The sequence below is a fragment of the Canis aureus genome, chromosome 8 (assembly GCF_053574225.1).
Source record: "Canis aureus isolate CA01 chromosome 8, VMU_Caureus_v.1.0, whole genome shotgun sequence".
NCBI classification, from domain to species: domain Eukaryota; kingdom Metazoa; phylum Chordata; class Mammalia; order Carnivora; family Canidae; genus Canis; species Canis aureus.
In genome coordinates this window covers 66312487-66328709 of record NC_135618.1, presented here as the reverse complement: position 1 = coordinate 66328709, position 16223 = coordinate 66312487, and the positions used below count along the sequence as shown (strand labels likewise).

The 16223-nt window shown below is 40.7% G+C and overlaps 1 protein-coding gene across 3 annotated transcripts in view; it reads left to right on the top strand.

Annotated features, from left to right (window-relative positions):
• USP42 (ubiquitin specific peptidase 42) overlaps positions 1-16223 on the top strand; it is a 71605-nt gene that overhangs the window by 46949 nt on the left and 8433 nt on the right. For all 3 annotated transcript variants that reach the window (XM_077907751.1, XM_077907750.1, XM_077907752.1), the window contains 11 exons: positions 4501-4611; positions 6622-6724; positions 7628-7695; positions 8399-8469; positions 9562-9644; positions 10652-10763; positions 11534-11674; positions 11853-11953; positions 13053-13206; positions 14592-15308; positions 15434-15528. In XM_077907751.1, the coding sequence (XP_077763877.1) occupies positions 4501-4611; positions 6622-6724; positions 7628-7695; positions 8399-8469; positions 9562-9644; positions 10652-10763; positions 11534-11674; positions 11853-11953; positions 13053-13206; positions 14592-15308; positions 15434-15528 (1756 nt within the window). The remainder of the gene's footprint in view (positions 1-4500; positions 4612-6621; positions 6725-7627; positions 7696-8398; positions 8470-9561; positions 9645-10651; positions 10764-11533; positions 11675-11852; positions 11954-13052; positions 13207-14591; positions 15309-15433; positions 15529-16223) is intronic.

Here is a 16223-nt window from a genome sequence, read left to right as displayed (position 1 = left end):
TATTCATGAGAGACACAGAGAGAGAGTGGCAGAGACACAGGCAGAGGGAGAAGCAGGCCCCATGCAGGGAGCCTGAAGCGGGACTCGATTCCGGGACCCCAGGATTATACCCTGGGCCGAAGGCAGGCGCTAAACCGCCGAGCCACCCAGGGATCCCTAAGTCAGGTTTTTTTTTTTTTTTTTTTTTTTTTAAGGATTTTATTTATTCATAAGAGACATAGAGAAGCAGAGACATAGAGGGAGAAGCAGGCTCTCACAGGGAGCCTGATGCGGAACTCGATCCCCAGACACAGGATCATGCCCTGAGCCAAAGGCAGACGCTCAGCCACTGAGCCGCCCAGGCGTCCCTCAGTCATGTTTTTCAATCTACTGTTGCTAATCTGGGTTTTTTAATTGGTGTATTTAAGAACATTTACATTTAAGTTTATTGACAGATCAGGACTTAAGTCTGTCCTTTGTGGGGTTTTTTAAGGTTTTATTTACTTATTTTACGGAGAGAGAGACAAGTGGGGGGAGGGAAAGAGATGAGCAGACTCCATGCTGAGTATGAAGTTTGACACAGGCTCCATCCCAGGACTCTGAGATCACAACCTGAGCCAAAACCAAGAGTCAGATGCCTCTGAGTCAGATCACAACCAACTGAGCCAACCAGGTGCCTCTTTTCTTCCTTTTAGATGTTGTAGGGTTTCTTTCTTTCTTTTCTTTTTTCAAATCATTTTGTTTTTGTTGAGAGAACTTCTCTTAGTCATTCTTTTAGGGTATGTCAGCTGGTGACAAATTTTCTTAGTTTTGCTTCATCTGAGAATGTCTTGATTTTGCCTTCATTCCTGAAAAGTGTTTCCACTGTACGTAGGATTCTGGGTTGACAGTCTTTTTCTTTCAGACCTTAAAAATTGGTTTGGCACTTCCTCTGGCCTCTATGGTTTTTTATCTGAAATCTTCAGTCATTTTTCTTTTGTTTATTTTATACACACACTTTTATAGGTAAGGTATTTTTTTCTTTCACTGCTTTCAAGATTCTGCCTTTTGTTTTCAGGAGGTTAATTTGGATATATTTTGGCATAGATTTCCTTTTCCCCTGTTGGAGCTTGCTCAGCTTCTTGAATCTATAGAGACTTCTTTAACCAAATTTGTGAAATTTTCAGGTTACATTTCTTGTAATATTTTTTGAGTGCAGCCTCGTCTCTCCTCTCTTTCTGGGAATCTGATGACATGTGTGCTAGATGTTTTGTTAGAGTCCCACAGGTCCCTAATGTCCTGTTCATTTTTCCCTCAGTCTGTTTTCTGTTATCCAGAGTAGATAATTTCTATTGTTCTGTCTTCATATTTACTGCTTCTTTCTTCTGTGATCTTCATTCTTCTGTCTAGCTTACCTACTAAGCTTATTTTGTTATTGTATTTTTCATTTCTCAAGTTTCAATTTGGTTTTTTTATGTTTCCTATTTCTTTGTTGAGTCTATATTTTTTATTTGTTTCTAGTGTGTTCATAATTATTTGTTGAACCATTTTTATCATGGCTCCTTTAAAACCTTTGTTAGATAATTCTAACATCTCTCACATCAGTGTTGGCCTCTTTTTATTGTCTTTTTTCACCAGGTTGAGAAATTCTTGGTTCTTGGTATGATGAGTGATTTTCAGCTGAAACCTGGACATTTTTGCATTAGAAATTTTATGTGGATCTTATCTAATGATTTTTTCAGCTGGCTTTCTATGATACCACTCTGGCAAAAGAAGTTGTATTAGAGTGAAATAGAAATCCAGCTTCCCTGTTCCATTGACACTCATGGTATATGGGACAGGGAGTTTGGAATTCCTCAGTCCTGCTCCCCGTCTGGTTTCCATTGACACCACAGTGGCTTTGCACTACTGGGTGATGATGAAAGTCCTGATTCTGAAACTACTCCAGTGGACAATTAGAGGGAGTCTTCTTTACTACCGGGGGAGGAGGATAGAAGTCTAGGCTCCTAACTTGATCTATGCTGTGGGATTTGGTGTGGTTTGTAATCACCCAGTGTGGATGAAAGGTCCAGCTCCTAATCCATCTTCTCTAACATTGTTCCAGTGGGTGAGTTGGGATGCCTCATTACAGCCTGGCAAGTGGAAGTTTAGCCTATGGACTTGGCCTTTGCTGGTCTAGGGGTCGGGGGTCGTAGTTTTTCTGTGGTTGTGGTTAGAGTAGAGAATTACTATTTAAAAGTTCACTGTCTCACTTCCTGGTCTTTTGGTAGAAGAAAGCAGGCTTTTACTGGGGCTTTGTTCTATTTGTTGGTGTTTCCAGGTTGCTGGCCTCTTCAGCCCTGGACTATAGGAGGCACAGAGAAAACCTAGGGAACATACCACAGTGTCATTCCTGGGGTTCCAGAGTCACTAGCTTGTCTTTTCCTCTCTCTCATGGCTTTCTTCTGTTTACTTTACATCCAGTGTCCAGGACTTGTGTACTTATGGAGGGAGGAGGGAAAGGAACTTCTATTCCATCTTCTCTGAAGTGAGAGTCTGTCTCATCTTTGCTTTTGAAAGATGTTTTCATGGGGTATAGAACTCTGTTGACATTTTTATCCTAATACCCAGATGTTACTGCACTGTCTTGTGTTGTTTCTGACAGGAAGTCTGTTGTCAATTTTACTTTTGTTTCTGTGTACATGTTTTTACTACGAACTGCTTTTATGATGCTCTCTTTATTACTGTTCTCAGCAGTCTGACTGGGTGGTTCCTTGTGTGGTTGTCTTTTGTCATCTTCTGTTTGGGATTTGTTGATGTTCTCAGATCTGTAAATGTACTGTTTCAAATTTGTGTGACTCTGGTCATTGAAAAAAAAAAAGACTCTTATTTCTGTAGTTAGAACACTATTAACCTTTTCTGGTGTATAGTTCTATGAATTTTAACACAGGTATAGATTCATGTAAACTACCACCTCTTCAGGACACAAAACTGTAGAATCACTCTAAAAATCTCCCTTATGCTCTCTGTAGACAGTAATTATTTCCTGAGCTATTTGTTCTGTCCTTTTAGACTCCCAATCACAAGTATATTTAGGAACTAACAGGAAGGAGTCCCACTGCTTACTGATTATCAGCTTATCTGTTTGTTGTTGTTGTTTGGGATTTCTGTGTTTCATTATGGATGATTTCTGCTGTTAAATCTTCAGGTTCACTGATCCTTTCTCCCCTTCTGTCTAATCAGTTGTTAATCTCTCCTGGTATGTTATTCATCTCAGAGATTCTACTTTTCATCTATAAAGTACATTTGGCTCTATTTCCATGGCTCCCTAACATGCTCGTGCTCTTTTCTAACTCCTTGAACATGTGACTATATGTATGATGTCTTTTTTAATGTCATTGTCTTTTGATTTTATTATCTGCCATTTCTGGGTCTGTTTCTGTTTATTTTCTCCTTGTTATGTCATTCTTGCATCTTTGCGTGCCTTGTGGTCTTTGATTAGAACTTTATTTATGTTCTGTGATGCTGGAGGTTTTTTTAAAAAAATTATTATTCTTATAAATATTTTTGAGCTTTATTCTGGGACACAGTTAAGTCAGTTGGAAATGATTTGAACCTTTCAAGACTTTTTTTTTTAATTTTAGCAACTTTTCTTTTTTTTATTATTTATTTATTTATGATAGTCACAGAGAGAGAGAGAGAGAGAGAGAGGCAGAGAGGCAGAGACATAGGCAGAGGGAGAAGCAGGCTCCATGCACCGGGAGCCCGATGTGGAATTCGATCCTGGGTCTCCAGGATCGCGCCCTGGGCCAAAGGCAGGCGCTAAACCGCTGCGCCACCCAGGGATCCCCCTTTCAAGACTTTTAAAGCTTTGTTAGGCAGATTATGAGAATCCTTTAGTTTAAGGCAGAGTTTCTCAGTCTCAGCACTATTGATGTTTAGAACCAGATAATGCTTTGTTGTGGGGGCTGGCCTTGGCTTCTTATAGGATGTTTAGCAGCATTTGTGGCCTCTACTCACTGGATACCAGTAGAACCAGTTAGTCATGAGCTAAGAATGGTTTTCACATTTTTTTTTAAAGTTGTAAAAAGGAAAAGAAAAGAAGAATATACAACAGAGACCCTGTATGTGGCCAACAAGACCAGAATATTGGCAGAGTGGCTTTCAGCCTCTTGTATGGTGACATTTTTGTACTATTTTAGACAAATGGTGGTATAAGAGACAACTTATTTTTCTAGTATAAAGAGTAGTTAAGATTACAGGCTTTGAATATGAAGAAAATATTTGAGTCCAATATGTATCTTCTACTTAATTTGACATTGGGCAAAAATTTAACTCTCTGAGCCTCAGTTTCCTCTAAAATTGAGCCAGTATATACTTCTCACCTGGGTTTGTTGGTGAATTAAATGAAAATGAATGAAAATATGTAGCTGAAGGTGTGACACACAGTAGCTGTTGCTGTTACTTCACTTCAGACGTGTGCCCCTTATTTAAAATATTCTGTGATGTCTGTATGGAGTCATATTTTGCTAATTTGGAGGATTATGGTCTGTTATCTTTCAGGTCATGCAGAAGGATTTTGTATGATGTGTACAATGCAAGCACATATCACCCAGGCACTCAGTAATCCTGGGGATGTTATCAAGCCGATGTTTGTCATTAATGAGATGCGGCGTAAGTATCATCTGTAATAGTTTATGATAGTATTTATTAGGTAATTGGTCTTAATGGCATAATTGGTAAAAGACAAACTGCTGGTGTATTGTAGAAAACAAACATGTTTTATCATACATGGATATGTCTTTAAATAATAACATTTTTAGTAAAACATGCTATAGAAACATACTTTGAAACCTTAAATAATAATAAATATAATAAAGTATTCAATTTAATATAAGAAAAAAATTTTTTAAACTTTTAAGTGGGCTCCATGCTTATGGCAAAGCCCAGTGTGGGGCTAGAACTCAAAGCTGTGAGATCAAGACTGGAGCCAAGATCAAGAGTCAGACTTTCCACTGACTGAGCCACCCAGGCACCCCACAGATTTAAAAATTTTTTAAACTCACTTTGTTAATAAAATCATTGATAAGTTTTACAGTGATTTCCCCAGATACTTGAATTACTATGCTGAGTTATACTATAATGTCCCACTGATTTCTTTTTTTTTCCCCCCACTGATTTCTTTAAATAGTTTTGAATTAGTTTTAATTCAGTGAATGGGTAATTATGCTATGTATATATAGCATCAAGAATTATGAAACTAGTTAATTATATGTTTAAAGCAACATGTAGACTCATAACAGCAAATTTGTGGATAATTTCACTTTTTCTATTTAATTTTTAAATGACTTGAAAACTTTCTTCTGCATTATAATGACCCTGATAGGGTATGTGAAATGTTTTAATGCACTTTCTATATGTTTTTGTAATAAATTTTTACATCTTAATTAACTGAGTTAGGGAGAAAAATGCATACAAATAAAAAAGAAACCCTAACTGTTAATCTGGAATCTAGTGGGGTAATTATAGGGGTGGATAATTATACAATGACAATGTATAATCCTTTTGCCTAAAAAGTTGCCGAAGATTAAGAGGTGTTCTATTGGCCCTCGGCACTATTAACAGACCAGAGGAAACAACACAAACATTTTTTACTGTTGTTGTTAAAGATTTTATTTATTTATTCATGAGAGAGAGACAGAGACAGAGACAGAGACAGACATATCACTGTTTGTTTTTTCAGGCAGAGGGAGAATCAGGCTCCATGCAGGGAGCCCAATGTGGGACTCCATCCCGCACCCAGGATCACCCAGGCAGACTCTCAACCACTGAGCCACCCAGGCGTCCCCCGCAAACATTTTTTAAACAGTGTTGGATCCTGGCAGAATCTTAGCTAGGGGAAATTTTATTTCTTTAGTGTTGTGTATATATAAGGAATGATTAATATTTTTAAACCTAGACTTTAAGAAAAGGTCATTGCTGTTTGTGTGCACATATTTCCACAAGCTCACATAACACCCAGCACAGCCAGTGGGATTATGGGATTGCCACTTATGTATGGAGCACTGGCAGAGCGCCGGCACGTCATACGAGACAGCGAATATATATTCACATAGAGAAATTTCTCTATTCATGATTTATTGTGACATTGTCTATATCTTGTTGTTTGTTGTGTCATTTTGTCTTGCGGCTGTTTAGCCCATTAGAAACAGGGCTGCAGAGCTGCTCTGTAACTGAGATGCTGAAAACACAGTGTGTTCTGTGGGTTGTTGAGACAGAACTGAGATGGGTTCAGACTTTTATGTTTGCCGTGGATTCTCTTAGGGAGATATAGCACCAAATTTAATAAGATTGTATGTGCTAACATGTTTCGAACAAACATTTTGAGCATTTTGAACAAATTTTTGAGACAATACAGTTGAAGTTGAATTTATTCAAGGATAGTTTTTTAACTTGCTGCAAATCTGGGGTCTCTGGGCTCTTAGGAACTCTAGCCCATGTGCACTTGTAATGGTCTAAAAGGCATGGTGCTAGCTGTTCTTAGGATAGTTTTTGTTAGTGCTATGTCCTCATAAAATAATTATCAGGTATTTTCTAACCGACAGATGGTCATTACTCTGGGGAGTACAGCTGGGGCATATAATCTGTGATGATAAGGCTGATGTCTTTACTTAAACTTCACAGGTATAGCTAGGCACTTCCGCTTTGGAAACCAAGAAGATGCCCATGAATTCCTTCAATACACTGTTGATGCTATGCAAAAAGCGTGCTTGAATGGCAGCAATAAGTGAGTATAGCAAAGCATTAGTCATTTCTTCCCTTGGCATCACTGGCCTATCAGTTCAGTTTTGCCTTTTACGATGAATGCACAGAGCTGTGTGTTTGCTTCACTCTGACTTTGCACTGCCTTTTCCTCAAATGATTTCCCTTATTTTAAAATGATTGAAACATTTTAAAGGGGTGCTTACTATAACAATTTGAATTTAATTACAGATGTCAAGAATTGGGTATTGATTTGGCCATTACTTAATTTCTGAGTAGCAGCATCCCTTTGCAGATCTACAACTAACCACTTCTCCTTTCTAGTTTCTCCAGCATTTTTTCTGCTCCTCTCCACCCTCTGAAATTTATGTGTGTTCCTTGTATCTTTCTTAGTTTGGTCAATTACCAATTCCTACAGTTTCTTCCTTAAAATCTAAATGCAGACTCAAGAGGAAGATTGCAAATACAACTAGATACCAAATCCTAACCCACTTGCTATTGTGTGAACACACTTGGTAGATCTCCTGTTCTCGTTCCCACTGTTGCTAGTCTGCCTTGACTGGGCTCTGCTCACTTGTATGACAGACCCCAGAGCAGAGGAGAATGCTCTCTACTCCCTGCCTTCTTCACCAGCCAGTCCACACACCCAGTGTCATAGGTGTACTGCTTGCTTCCAGGTCAAATTCCTGCCTCATGTCAAAGCCCTTCTCAGTACTGTCCTATCTCTTTCTGCCTCTCCCCAAACCCTCAGTGTGTTCTGGTCCAGGCAAGATGACACTCTGGCTGCCGTGCATACTGATGTCTTTTTATTCCGTGGCTTCCTGTTTGAATTCTTGTTCTTTTATAGATGTCCATGCTTTTAAAATTCAGTCATAGCATCTGTAATTTTTGTACAACTCTTGTCTCATATCACTGTTTGTTTTTTCAGATTAGACAGACATACCCAGGCTACCACACTTGTTTGTCAGATTTTTGGAGGATACCTAAGATCTAGAGGTAAAGTTTTATTTAAAGTTGTTGATAAAGTGATAATGAATATGGTTAGAAAAGTGCAGTAGGAAAGGTTTAGTACTGGAAAGTGTGTCTCCTGTCCCCCTCAGAGGCAGCCCCTGGCCCAGTTGATAGTATAGCTTTCCAGTACTTTCCTATGCTTGAGAAGCCTGGGAGTATGTTAGATAGATCTCTTTCCTTTTTCTCTTAACATGATAAATCTTTTTACGTTTTAGTACATGTAGGTAACACAATCTTTCACAGCTAAAGTAGAAATCTGTTTACTTGAGTCCCCTAACAATGGATATTTAGGTTGTTTCTAATTCTTTGGTGTTGTTATTACCATTAGTCATTCATGGAACATCCTTACACATTGCCTTTATGTTCATGTAAAAGTGTCCAAGTAGGATGGATTCTTAGAATTTCTGCATTAAGGGGTACCTGTATTTTAAATTCTGATGCTCCAGATCATCCTTCCAAGAGGTTATACCAGTTTACATTCCAATCAACAGCATACGTGGGCTGCATTCATGACACTTTGGCTCACACTGTGTGTAGCATTAAGTTTTTTTGCCCAATCTGAAAGAAAAATGTACTTTATTTTGATTTTTTATTTTGAAATAATAATATTGTGTTTTGTCATTTCAGTAGTTGGTATTGCCAGAAGGATTACACTTTGCTTATTCTTTGCATTTTATTTTCATTTCAGTCAAGTGTTTAAATTGCAAAGGTGTTTCAGATACGTTCGATCCATATCTTGACATAACGTTGGAGATAAAGGTATGTTTGCTAATTGTAGTGATGAGGTTAGAAAGACAGTCAAATTTTGTGTAACTTTTTCTGCAGTTCATTTATAACTTAGACTATAGGTACTAGAGAATGTGAATTGAAACATTTCCTATGCCAAGATTGTATTTAGAGGGGATTATGTAAGATATGTAGCAGGTATCATACAGACTTAAGAGACTTCATCTTTTTTCTGCCCTTTGACTTTTCTCTTGATAGGTCATGATAAAACCAGAAGCTGATGCCTGTATTAGCCCAATTTAGAGGATTGTCACTCTTTAGAAACTGTTTTGTTTCTTGCATTTTCTAAGCTATTTTTTGTTAAGCTTTTATTTTTCTGATGACAAATGTAATCCATGCTTATGATAGAAATGAAGTGTTGCAGATAGGTAGAGGGTCCCATCCCTCAGGATGAACCCTTAACAATTTGATATAAACTGTTCCACACCTACTATCTACTGCTTATAAAAATAGGATTACACCTTAGGCCTGTTTGGCCACTTGCCATCTTCATGTAATTCTGCTTGGGGGCCTCTCTGTATGTATGCCTTGACAGTCGTGCCATAGTGCCCGGTGAGTGCAGACACCATGATGTACATGTCCGATTCCTTGCTGATGCATATTTGGTTTGTTTTCAGTTTTTTTTTTTTTTAATTTTATGATAGTCACAGAGAGAGAGAGAGAGAGAGAGAGGCAGAGACATAGGCAGAGGGAGAAGCAGGCTCCATGCACCGGGAGCCCGATGTGGAATTCGATCCCGGGTCTCCAGGATCGCGCCCTGGGCCAAAGGCAGGCGCCAAACCGCTGCGCCACCCAGGGATCCCTGTTTCCAGTTTTATGCTATTTTAAATAGTGTTGTGGTGAGAACTTGTTTACACATCATTCACTTTGATCCGCATGTTTTTTTTAACAAGGGGAAGATAATTTGATGTATACATGTATAAAAGTGAACATCATAATAAAAGAGAAATTTATTTCTACACAAAAATTCACATTTGCTTTTATACCTTTGAGATATCTTTTTCTTTTCTCTCTCAAGTGGCAGTGAGAGGTCACGTGGTGCTGATGCTGTTGTTCTCTTCCCAGGCTGCTCAGAGTGTTAACAAGGCATTGGAGCAGTTTGTGAAGCCGGAACAGCTCGATGGGGAAAACTCTTACAAGTGCAGCAAGTACGAGGATGTGACCACAGTGCTGGGGTGGGATGGGGGTAGCAGGGGGGTGGAGAGCACATAACAGTGGGGTAACTTGCTGTGGTGTTGGGGGTGTCTCAGGAACCCCCTCGAAACTCCTGTGAGCTCCTGTGGTGTCTGGGAAGACACCAGGTTTCCGTGCTCCCAGGGTCGGAGATGTGCACCTCTGTCCTTGGGAGGCTTGGTGTCCCATTACTGGGAAGGTTTGTGGGGGGCAGTCCACGGTAGCTGCCATGTAGAAGGGTGCAGCCCAGATGATGTGTCTGTGGTAAGCAGCGTTTTCATGGACTCCTTGTTAGGAGAGGCAGTGATGGAGTGGGGTTTACCTTCTAGAGCGATGAAGACTCTTCATCGCTCAACCCCCAGGATTGGGGTGGTATCTGCTGGAAACTTCTAGAGTTGATGATTGATTCATTGCTATATTTTCCTGTGAAATCAGGAGAGCCTCTATTTGAAGAAAGTCCTGCTTCACATGTTTTAATAGATTTTCATTTTAGAATCAGGTACTATGGGTGATCCTTACCAAATACTCAAGTCATTGGGGAATAAAGCTCCCCATGACCACAGGGACTTCTACTCTAAGCTCCACAAATGTTCTAATCTTTACTTATATTCTTTTTGTATCTGGATAGGGATTTGTTTGCTAAGAATTATACTAGCTTGAAAACTGATTAGCTTTCCAGTTTGTTTTGAATTGAGAGAAGTCTGTAATCACCTGATTTTAAAATTATCAATGACTGTGGCTTCTCAGAAACTGTTCTAGCTTCCTTTTTACTTTCATGCTAATTGAGCAATCTCCCGTTATAAATTTTAGTGTTTTGATTGTTGATTGAGAGCCATGGTGTTTCTTAGCTAGTAGCTTTCTTTTAGGTTTGGTGGAAATATTTCAGAGAAATAACAATGGAAAGACCAAGATACCAAAAGGTGTGTGTGTGTGTGTGTGTGTCTATTAATCTTCTTAATCTTTTGTTTCTGTTTATTTCAAGGTGTAAAAAGATGGTTCCAGCTTCAAAGAGGTTCACTATACACAGATCCTCTAATGTTCTTACGCTTTCTTTGAAACGTTTTGCAAATTTTACTGGTGGAAAAATTGCTAAGGTATGTAGATAATATTAATAACCTTTTACATTGAGTCTCTCAGTAAATATCAAGGGCTATAAACGACCTAATTGAACAGTTCTGTTACCTGATTTCCTAAATTCTTCTAGTACTTAGTAGTGAGGAAAAAGCATTGAGCTAGTGGTAATGTGTTATGTATGCTTGTGAGTGTATGTTGTTTCACCTTTAGCTGGTTAGACTTTCTGATGATAAAACTGGTAACTATGATCTGCATGTGGGCTCTGTGGTCAGGGAAGGTGGTGAGATACAGGGAGAGCTGGTGTTGTTTGAAATCCAAAGAGGATGCCACTGCTAGATCTCAACACTCTTTTGTTAGAGTTGATTTTCCTATTTGTTCATATTTTCTGATAGTAACACACTGAATTTTCGTATTTTCTTTCTACTTTCTAAAATAGAAAATATAGGAAATCAGTAGTACATAAGAGATCTAAACAATCCTTTCCCAAAGTAGTAAAACTCAGTGAGACAGAAGTCCAGAATTAGTGTTCCATTGCATCCTTGGCCTGTTCAGAGGATTCACTTCATGTAGATCCTTGTTTGCTGCAAAGAAATCAAGAATACAGCGGGAGCGCATGAAATAACTTGGGCTCCAGGCTAATTATGTCTTTTGAAATGTGGTTCAGTGTGTTAGGTTTTTGCTTGAACATCTGAGGGTACTGAGCCTTGTGCACAGGTCTCCACGTGGATATGCAGAATGATCTGGGCCTTCAGAAGTAACCTTCCTTTATCCTCTTTCCATCTCTGTTTAGGATGTGAAATATCCTGAGTACCTTGATATTCGACCATACATGTCTCAACCAAATGGAGAACCAATTATCTATGTTCTGTATGCAGTGCTGGTACACACTGGCTTTAACTGCCATGCTGGCCACTACTTCTGCTACATCAAAGTAAGCAGACTTTACTGTTTTTAAAGTAGACTCTAAGGTAGCTCTGGCACTCTTAGGGGGCAAGGTGGGACTTCTACAGCTAAAATATGAAAGCCCATGTTTCTTATATTTCTCTTGCTCAGTGTTCCCTCTTTGTCTAATTATATCTGATTTCTCTTTTGTTGGCTCTCTTTTGCAGGCTAGCAATGGCCTTTGGTATCAAATGAATGACTCCATCGTATCTACCAGTGATATTAGATCGGTACTCAGTCAACAAGCTTATGTTCTCTTTTATATCAGGTATCATCAGGAAAACAGATTTTCACATTTTCTGTTATGTCATTTCTCTTCATCTCATCAACATATTTAAATTCAATTTTCGGTTATTTTTGAAACAGCAACTTAATGGTGCCAACAGAGTAAGGGAGGTAGTTTTGGGGTATGGATTAGGAGTTGGATTTAGCTTCCAGCTCCTTGGCAAGTTGACAGTGAAGCATGCCGAGAAAGGGCATGGTGATGGCATAGGAGGGTAGGCTGCTGCTGCTGGAAACACACAATGTGGGCCTGGGGGCTGAGGAGGCGATGTGTTAGAGGCCTTAGGAAGGGGCCTCTGAGGACCTGGATGTGGTCACTTCTCAACCACTGAGCATAGGCAGCCAGTCACCTTCCTAGGGCACACCTGGGTTGGCACCAACTCACTTCTCTCTTGTTGCTGCTGCATACTCTGACTTCACTAATTCCATTTCTGCAAGTATGTGGGCTTGGAAAAAAGTCTGATATGTGCTCCTAGGTATTGATTTATAATAGCTGAAAATTAAGAACATCCTAAAAATTCCAATATTAGCAGAATGAGCGTGTAAATTGTAGCATAATCCATAATAGTTGGACTATTACACAGCTGTTAAAAATAATTCTTATGATGCCTTTATTTTCTTTAACAATATGAGGAAGTGCTCAATATATATATGGAGGAAAAGCGGTTTGAAATCTTTTATACTGGTATTGAAAAAATCAATACAGGCTAAAGTTTGGAGGATATTCCAATAAATCTGAAGAGTAGATGCCTCTCATGGGTGAGATGAGTTACAATGTTTGTGTTTCTAACTTCTGAATACAGACTTCCTGTAATGGGATATATTGATAATTAGAAAAATATAAATAAACAGAAAATAATTCCTTTCAGGTAGTGGCATCTCCAGAATACACAATAAAAAATACCACTTGTATGGCTTTTGTTATATCCCTGTTGGAGCATCTGCCACTAACCTTGACCTAAGGGGAGCCTATGCATAGCTCTGTGCACGGCAGCTTCTCAGTCTGTTCTCTGGGGGGCTACAGATGAATCTTTCCTAAGGTTGTGCCCTATGAAGCCCTAACCACTGTCACTTTCTGTCCCCAGGTCCCACGATGTGAAAAATGGAGGTGAACTCACTCATTCCACTCACAGCCCTGGCCAGTCCTCGCCCCGACCCGTGATCAGCCAGCGTGTTGTCAACAACAAACAGGCTGCGTCAGGGTTTATCGGACCACAGCTCCCTTCTCACATGATAAAGGTAACATTCCAGAGGTAGGATGTAATCTCTGTGGTAACTTTGGTATTGTCCAAAGCCTCTGGTTAGCACTGCTGTGGCTGCCATGTCCTTGTACAACTGAATTTCTTGTCAAAAAAGTTATTATAAAGTATTTTAAATATACAGAAAATTTCAGTGTATGAATATAATAAACAAGAAGAAAGTCTGAGTATAGGTATATTTAAATGCTAGAGATTTTTAGCTCTCATTTTGGACTTCCATTCTGTGAGTGGACTAAGTATTTGGGAATCCCTGATGGAGGCTGGAAACAGAAAGCAACCCTTTCACAAAGAATATTTTCAGTGTGTCCCTGTAGCCCTTTCAGGAGTGTGGTGTGTCCTGTCTGCCATCCGGCAGGTCGGACACACTGGGAGAATCGGAGGGATGCCTCAGTCACGTGACACCCATATCTTCAGGAGGGAAGGCCAGACGTTCACTGGCCTTATGCAGTGATGATGGACAGCCTGTCTGCGAATGGAAGCACCCCTGCCACTTGCACCAAAGTGCTTAAGCCTTTCCGTTTGAGTGTGATTTGTTTTGAATCAGCAGATTGTCTAGTGTGCTGTTTTTTATGGATGTTGGAAAGTATTTGGGTTATAGTCAGAGTCGCAAATCAAATGCCTCTGGGAGCTGGGCAGGTAATGGGTTCCTGCATTGGGCTCTTCTTAATAGTGGCGTCAGGACACCAGCCAGCTAGAGAGTATGTGTCCTGTGTGGAGAGTTGGCTAATACTGATTTTTCAAGGTTTTTTGTTTTCTTTCATGTGAAGCCTTCCAAAGTTAAGTTTAGCAAATAAATCAGATATTTAAGAAAACTCTGTGAAGGCCAGGCACAACGTCTCTGTGAATGAGATCTCACCCCTGGCCACCAGTTTGCCTCTAGGATAGAGCTGCATAGGTGGAGTCTGGAGCAAAACAGCTCATGAGTAGGATTCAGAGGGGACAGCACCCGAAGCAGCTCTTCTGTGTTTGCCCATGCCACCCATCTCCCTGGCTCCTGTGGTCAGTGGTAATTCCCCACTGGTGGGCAGTTCCTTCTGCCTATATAGCAGTGGGCTTCCAGGAAACCAGGCCGAGGAAAACATGTGACTCTGTGTCCAAGGGAGCCTGTTCATTTCTGTCAGAATGGAGCAGAAAGAATTTGGGCTGGGAGTTCTCAGAAATAGTTGTTGATTAATTACCAGAGAACACTGACCCATGGAAGGTTTATGGTGGTCAGAAGCAGATAGGAGGAAGAGGTATTTCTAGGTGGGCGCCATGATATTCCAAAAAAGAAAAAAATGAGCAAAATGGGAAGGGCCTCCAGCCAGAGTGGATTCTTTTGTCCATTTCTGGGGCTCTCACCAGCTGGGGTCTTCTTTCTTCCAGAACCCACCTCACTTAAATGGGACCGGGCCATTGAAAGAAGCGCCGAGTAGTTCCATGTCAAGTCCTAGTGGAAATTCCAGTGTCAGCCGGGCTGGTTCTGTTAATGCTTCGACTTCTGTGCAAAACTGGTCCGTTAACAGGCCTTCAGTGATTCCAGAACATCCCAAGAAACAAAAAATCACGATCAGTATTCACAACAAGTTACCTGTTCGCCAAGGCCAGTCTCAGCCTAACCTTCACAGCAGTTCTTTGGAGAACCCAAACAAGCCTGTTCCCTCTTCTACCGTTACCAATTCTTCTGCAATACAGTCTACCTCGAGCGCATCTACGACAGCAGTTTCTAGTAAAGTCACAAAGCAGATGACCCCGAGCGAGTCCTGTTCCAAGCCTGTGATGAATGGCAAGTCCAAGCTGAACTCCAGCGTCCTGGTGCCCTATGGTGCTGAGTCGTCTGAAGAGTCTGACGAGGAGGCGAAGGGCCTAGGCAAGGAGAATGGTCTCGGTACGATTGAGAGCTCCAGCTCTTCTGTGCAGGATGCAGAAGACGATGAGGCCTCTCCGCTCGAGCTTCGAGAACCTCTTGCTCTAAATGGTGCTGACGGTACAGACAGTGACCTGCAGGAAAACGGTCTGTCCTGTGATGGTGCCAGTTGCCAAGTTCCACCTGCGCTACACTCAGAAAATCCCTTTTCGAAGGCGAATGGTCTGCCCGGGAAGGTAAGTGTGTGGGGGCCTGGGGGGCGGGGAGGTGGGTGGGAGGAGGGTAGGCTTTCGACTCTCAAATACAGCTGGCCACTGTCCAGCGGCAGCAGGATTTGAAAGAGCTGTGTTTTTTATTATAGTTGATGCCTGTTCCTCTGCCTCCTCTCCCAGAAGACAAAATCTTAGAGACCTTCAAACTCAGCAACAAGGTTAAAGGCTCGACAGAAGAAACCAGGTAAGACAATGACAGTGAGGAAAGGAAACCATGACCATGTGCATGCGCGCTGCTATTTTAACTCCGCACACATCTCATCATGAACCTTTTGGATCTTGGAATGATTTGAATCATGATCTAGGGAATTTGTTAAGTGCCTCTGAGAAAAGGAAAGGAAAAGTTTATTGGAAAAATTACCATTTTTCCATGAAAACGATGTCCTTGAGCTAACACTCTGTTCTCCTGCCCAGCCCCGTCTCTCTAGCTTAGGAACATTGCAGCATGCTTCCGAATCTGCCCCTAGCGCTGTCTCACTTCATCCTTCAGTGACATATGTATGAAGACTCACTAAGGTTGTAGGGCAAGATTTCTTGACTCCATCATGTTGCAAATATTTTATTCTGCTCCTTCAAGAATCCTTAAATTGCAATCATAGATACAGTCTGTCTCTACATTTAATGTTTTGTTTTACTTTTTTAAATCAGTACATTTCCTAGGTATCATTTAACAGGGGTGAAAGACAGAAATATATAAGGCAGTGGCGTTTGGGTTTGCACATGTCCGGGCGGGCCCATGCTCCTGCACGATACCCCGTGTGTGTTTTTAGCTGCACACACGTTTGCTGTGAGCCTCACTGTGTGAAGTGTGGCCTGGTGTCTGGAGCACAGTCTCACGCACACATTTCACGGTCAGGGGTATGATGTTCTCGTGAGGGA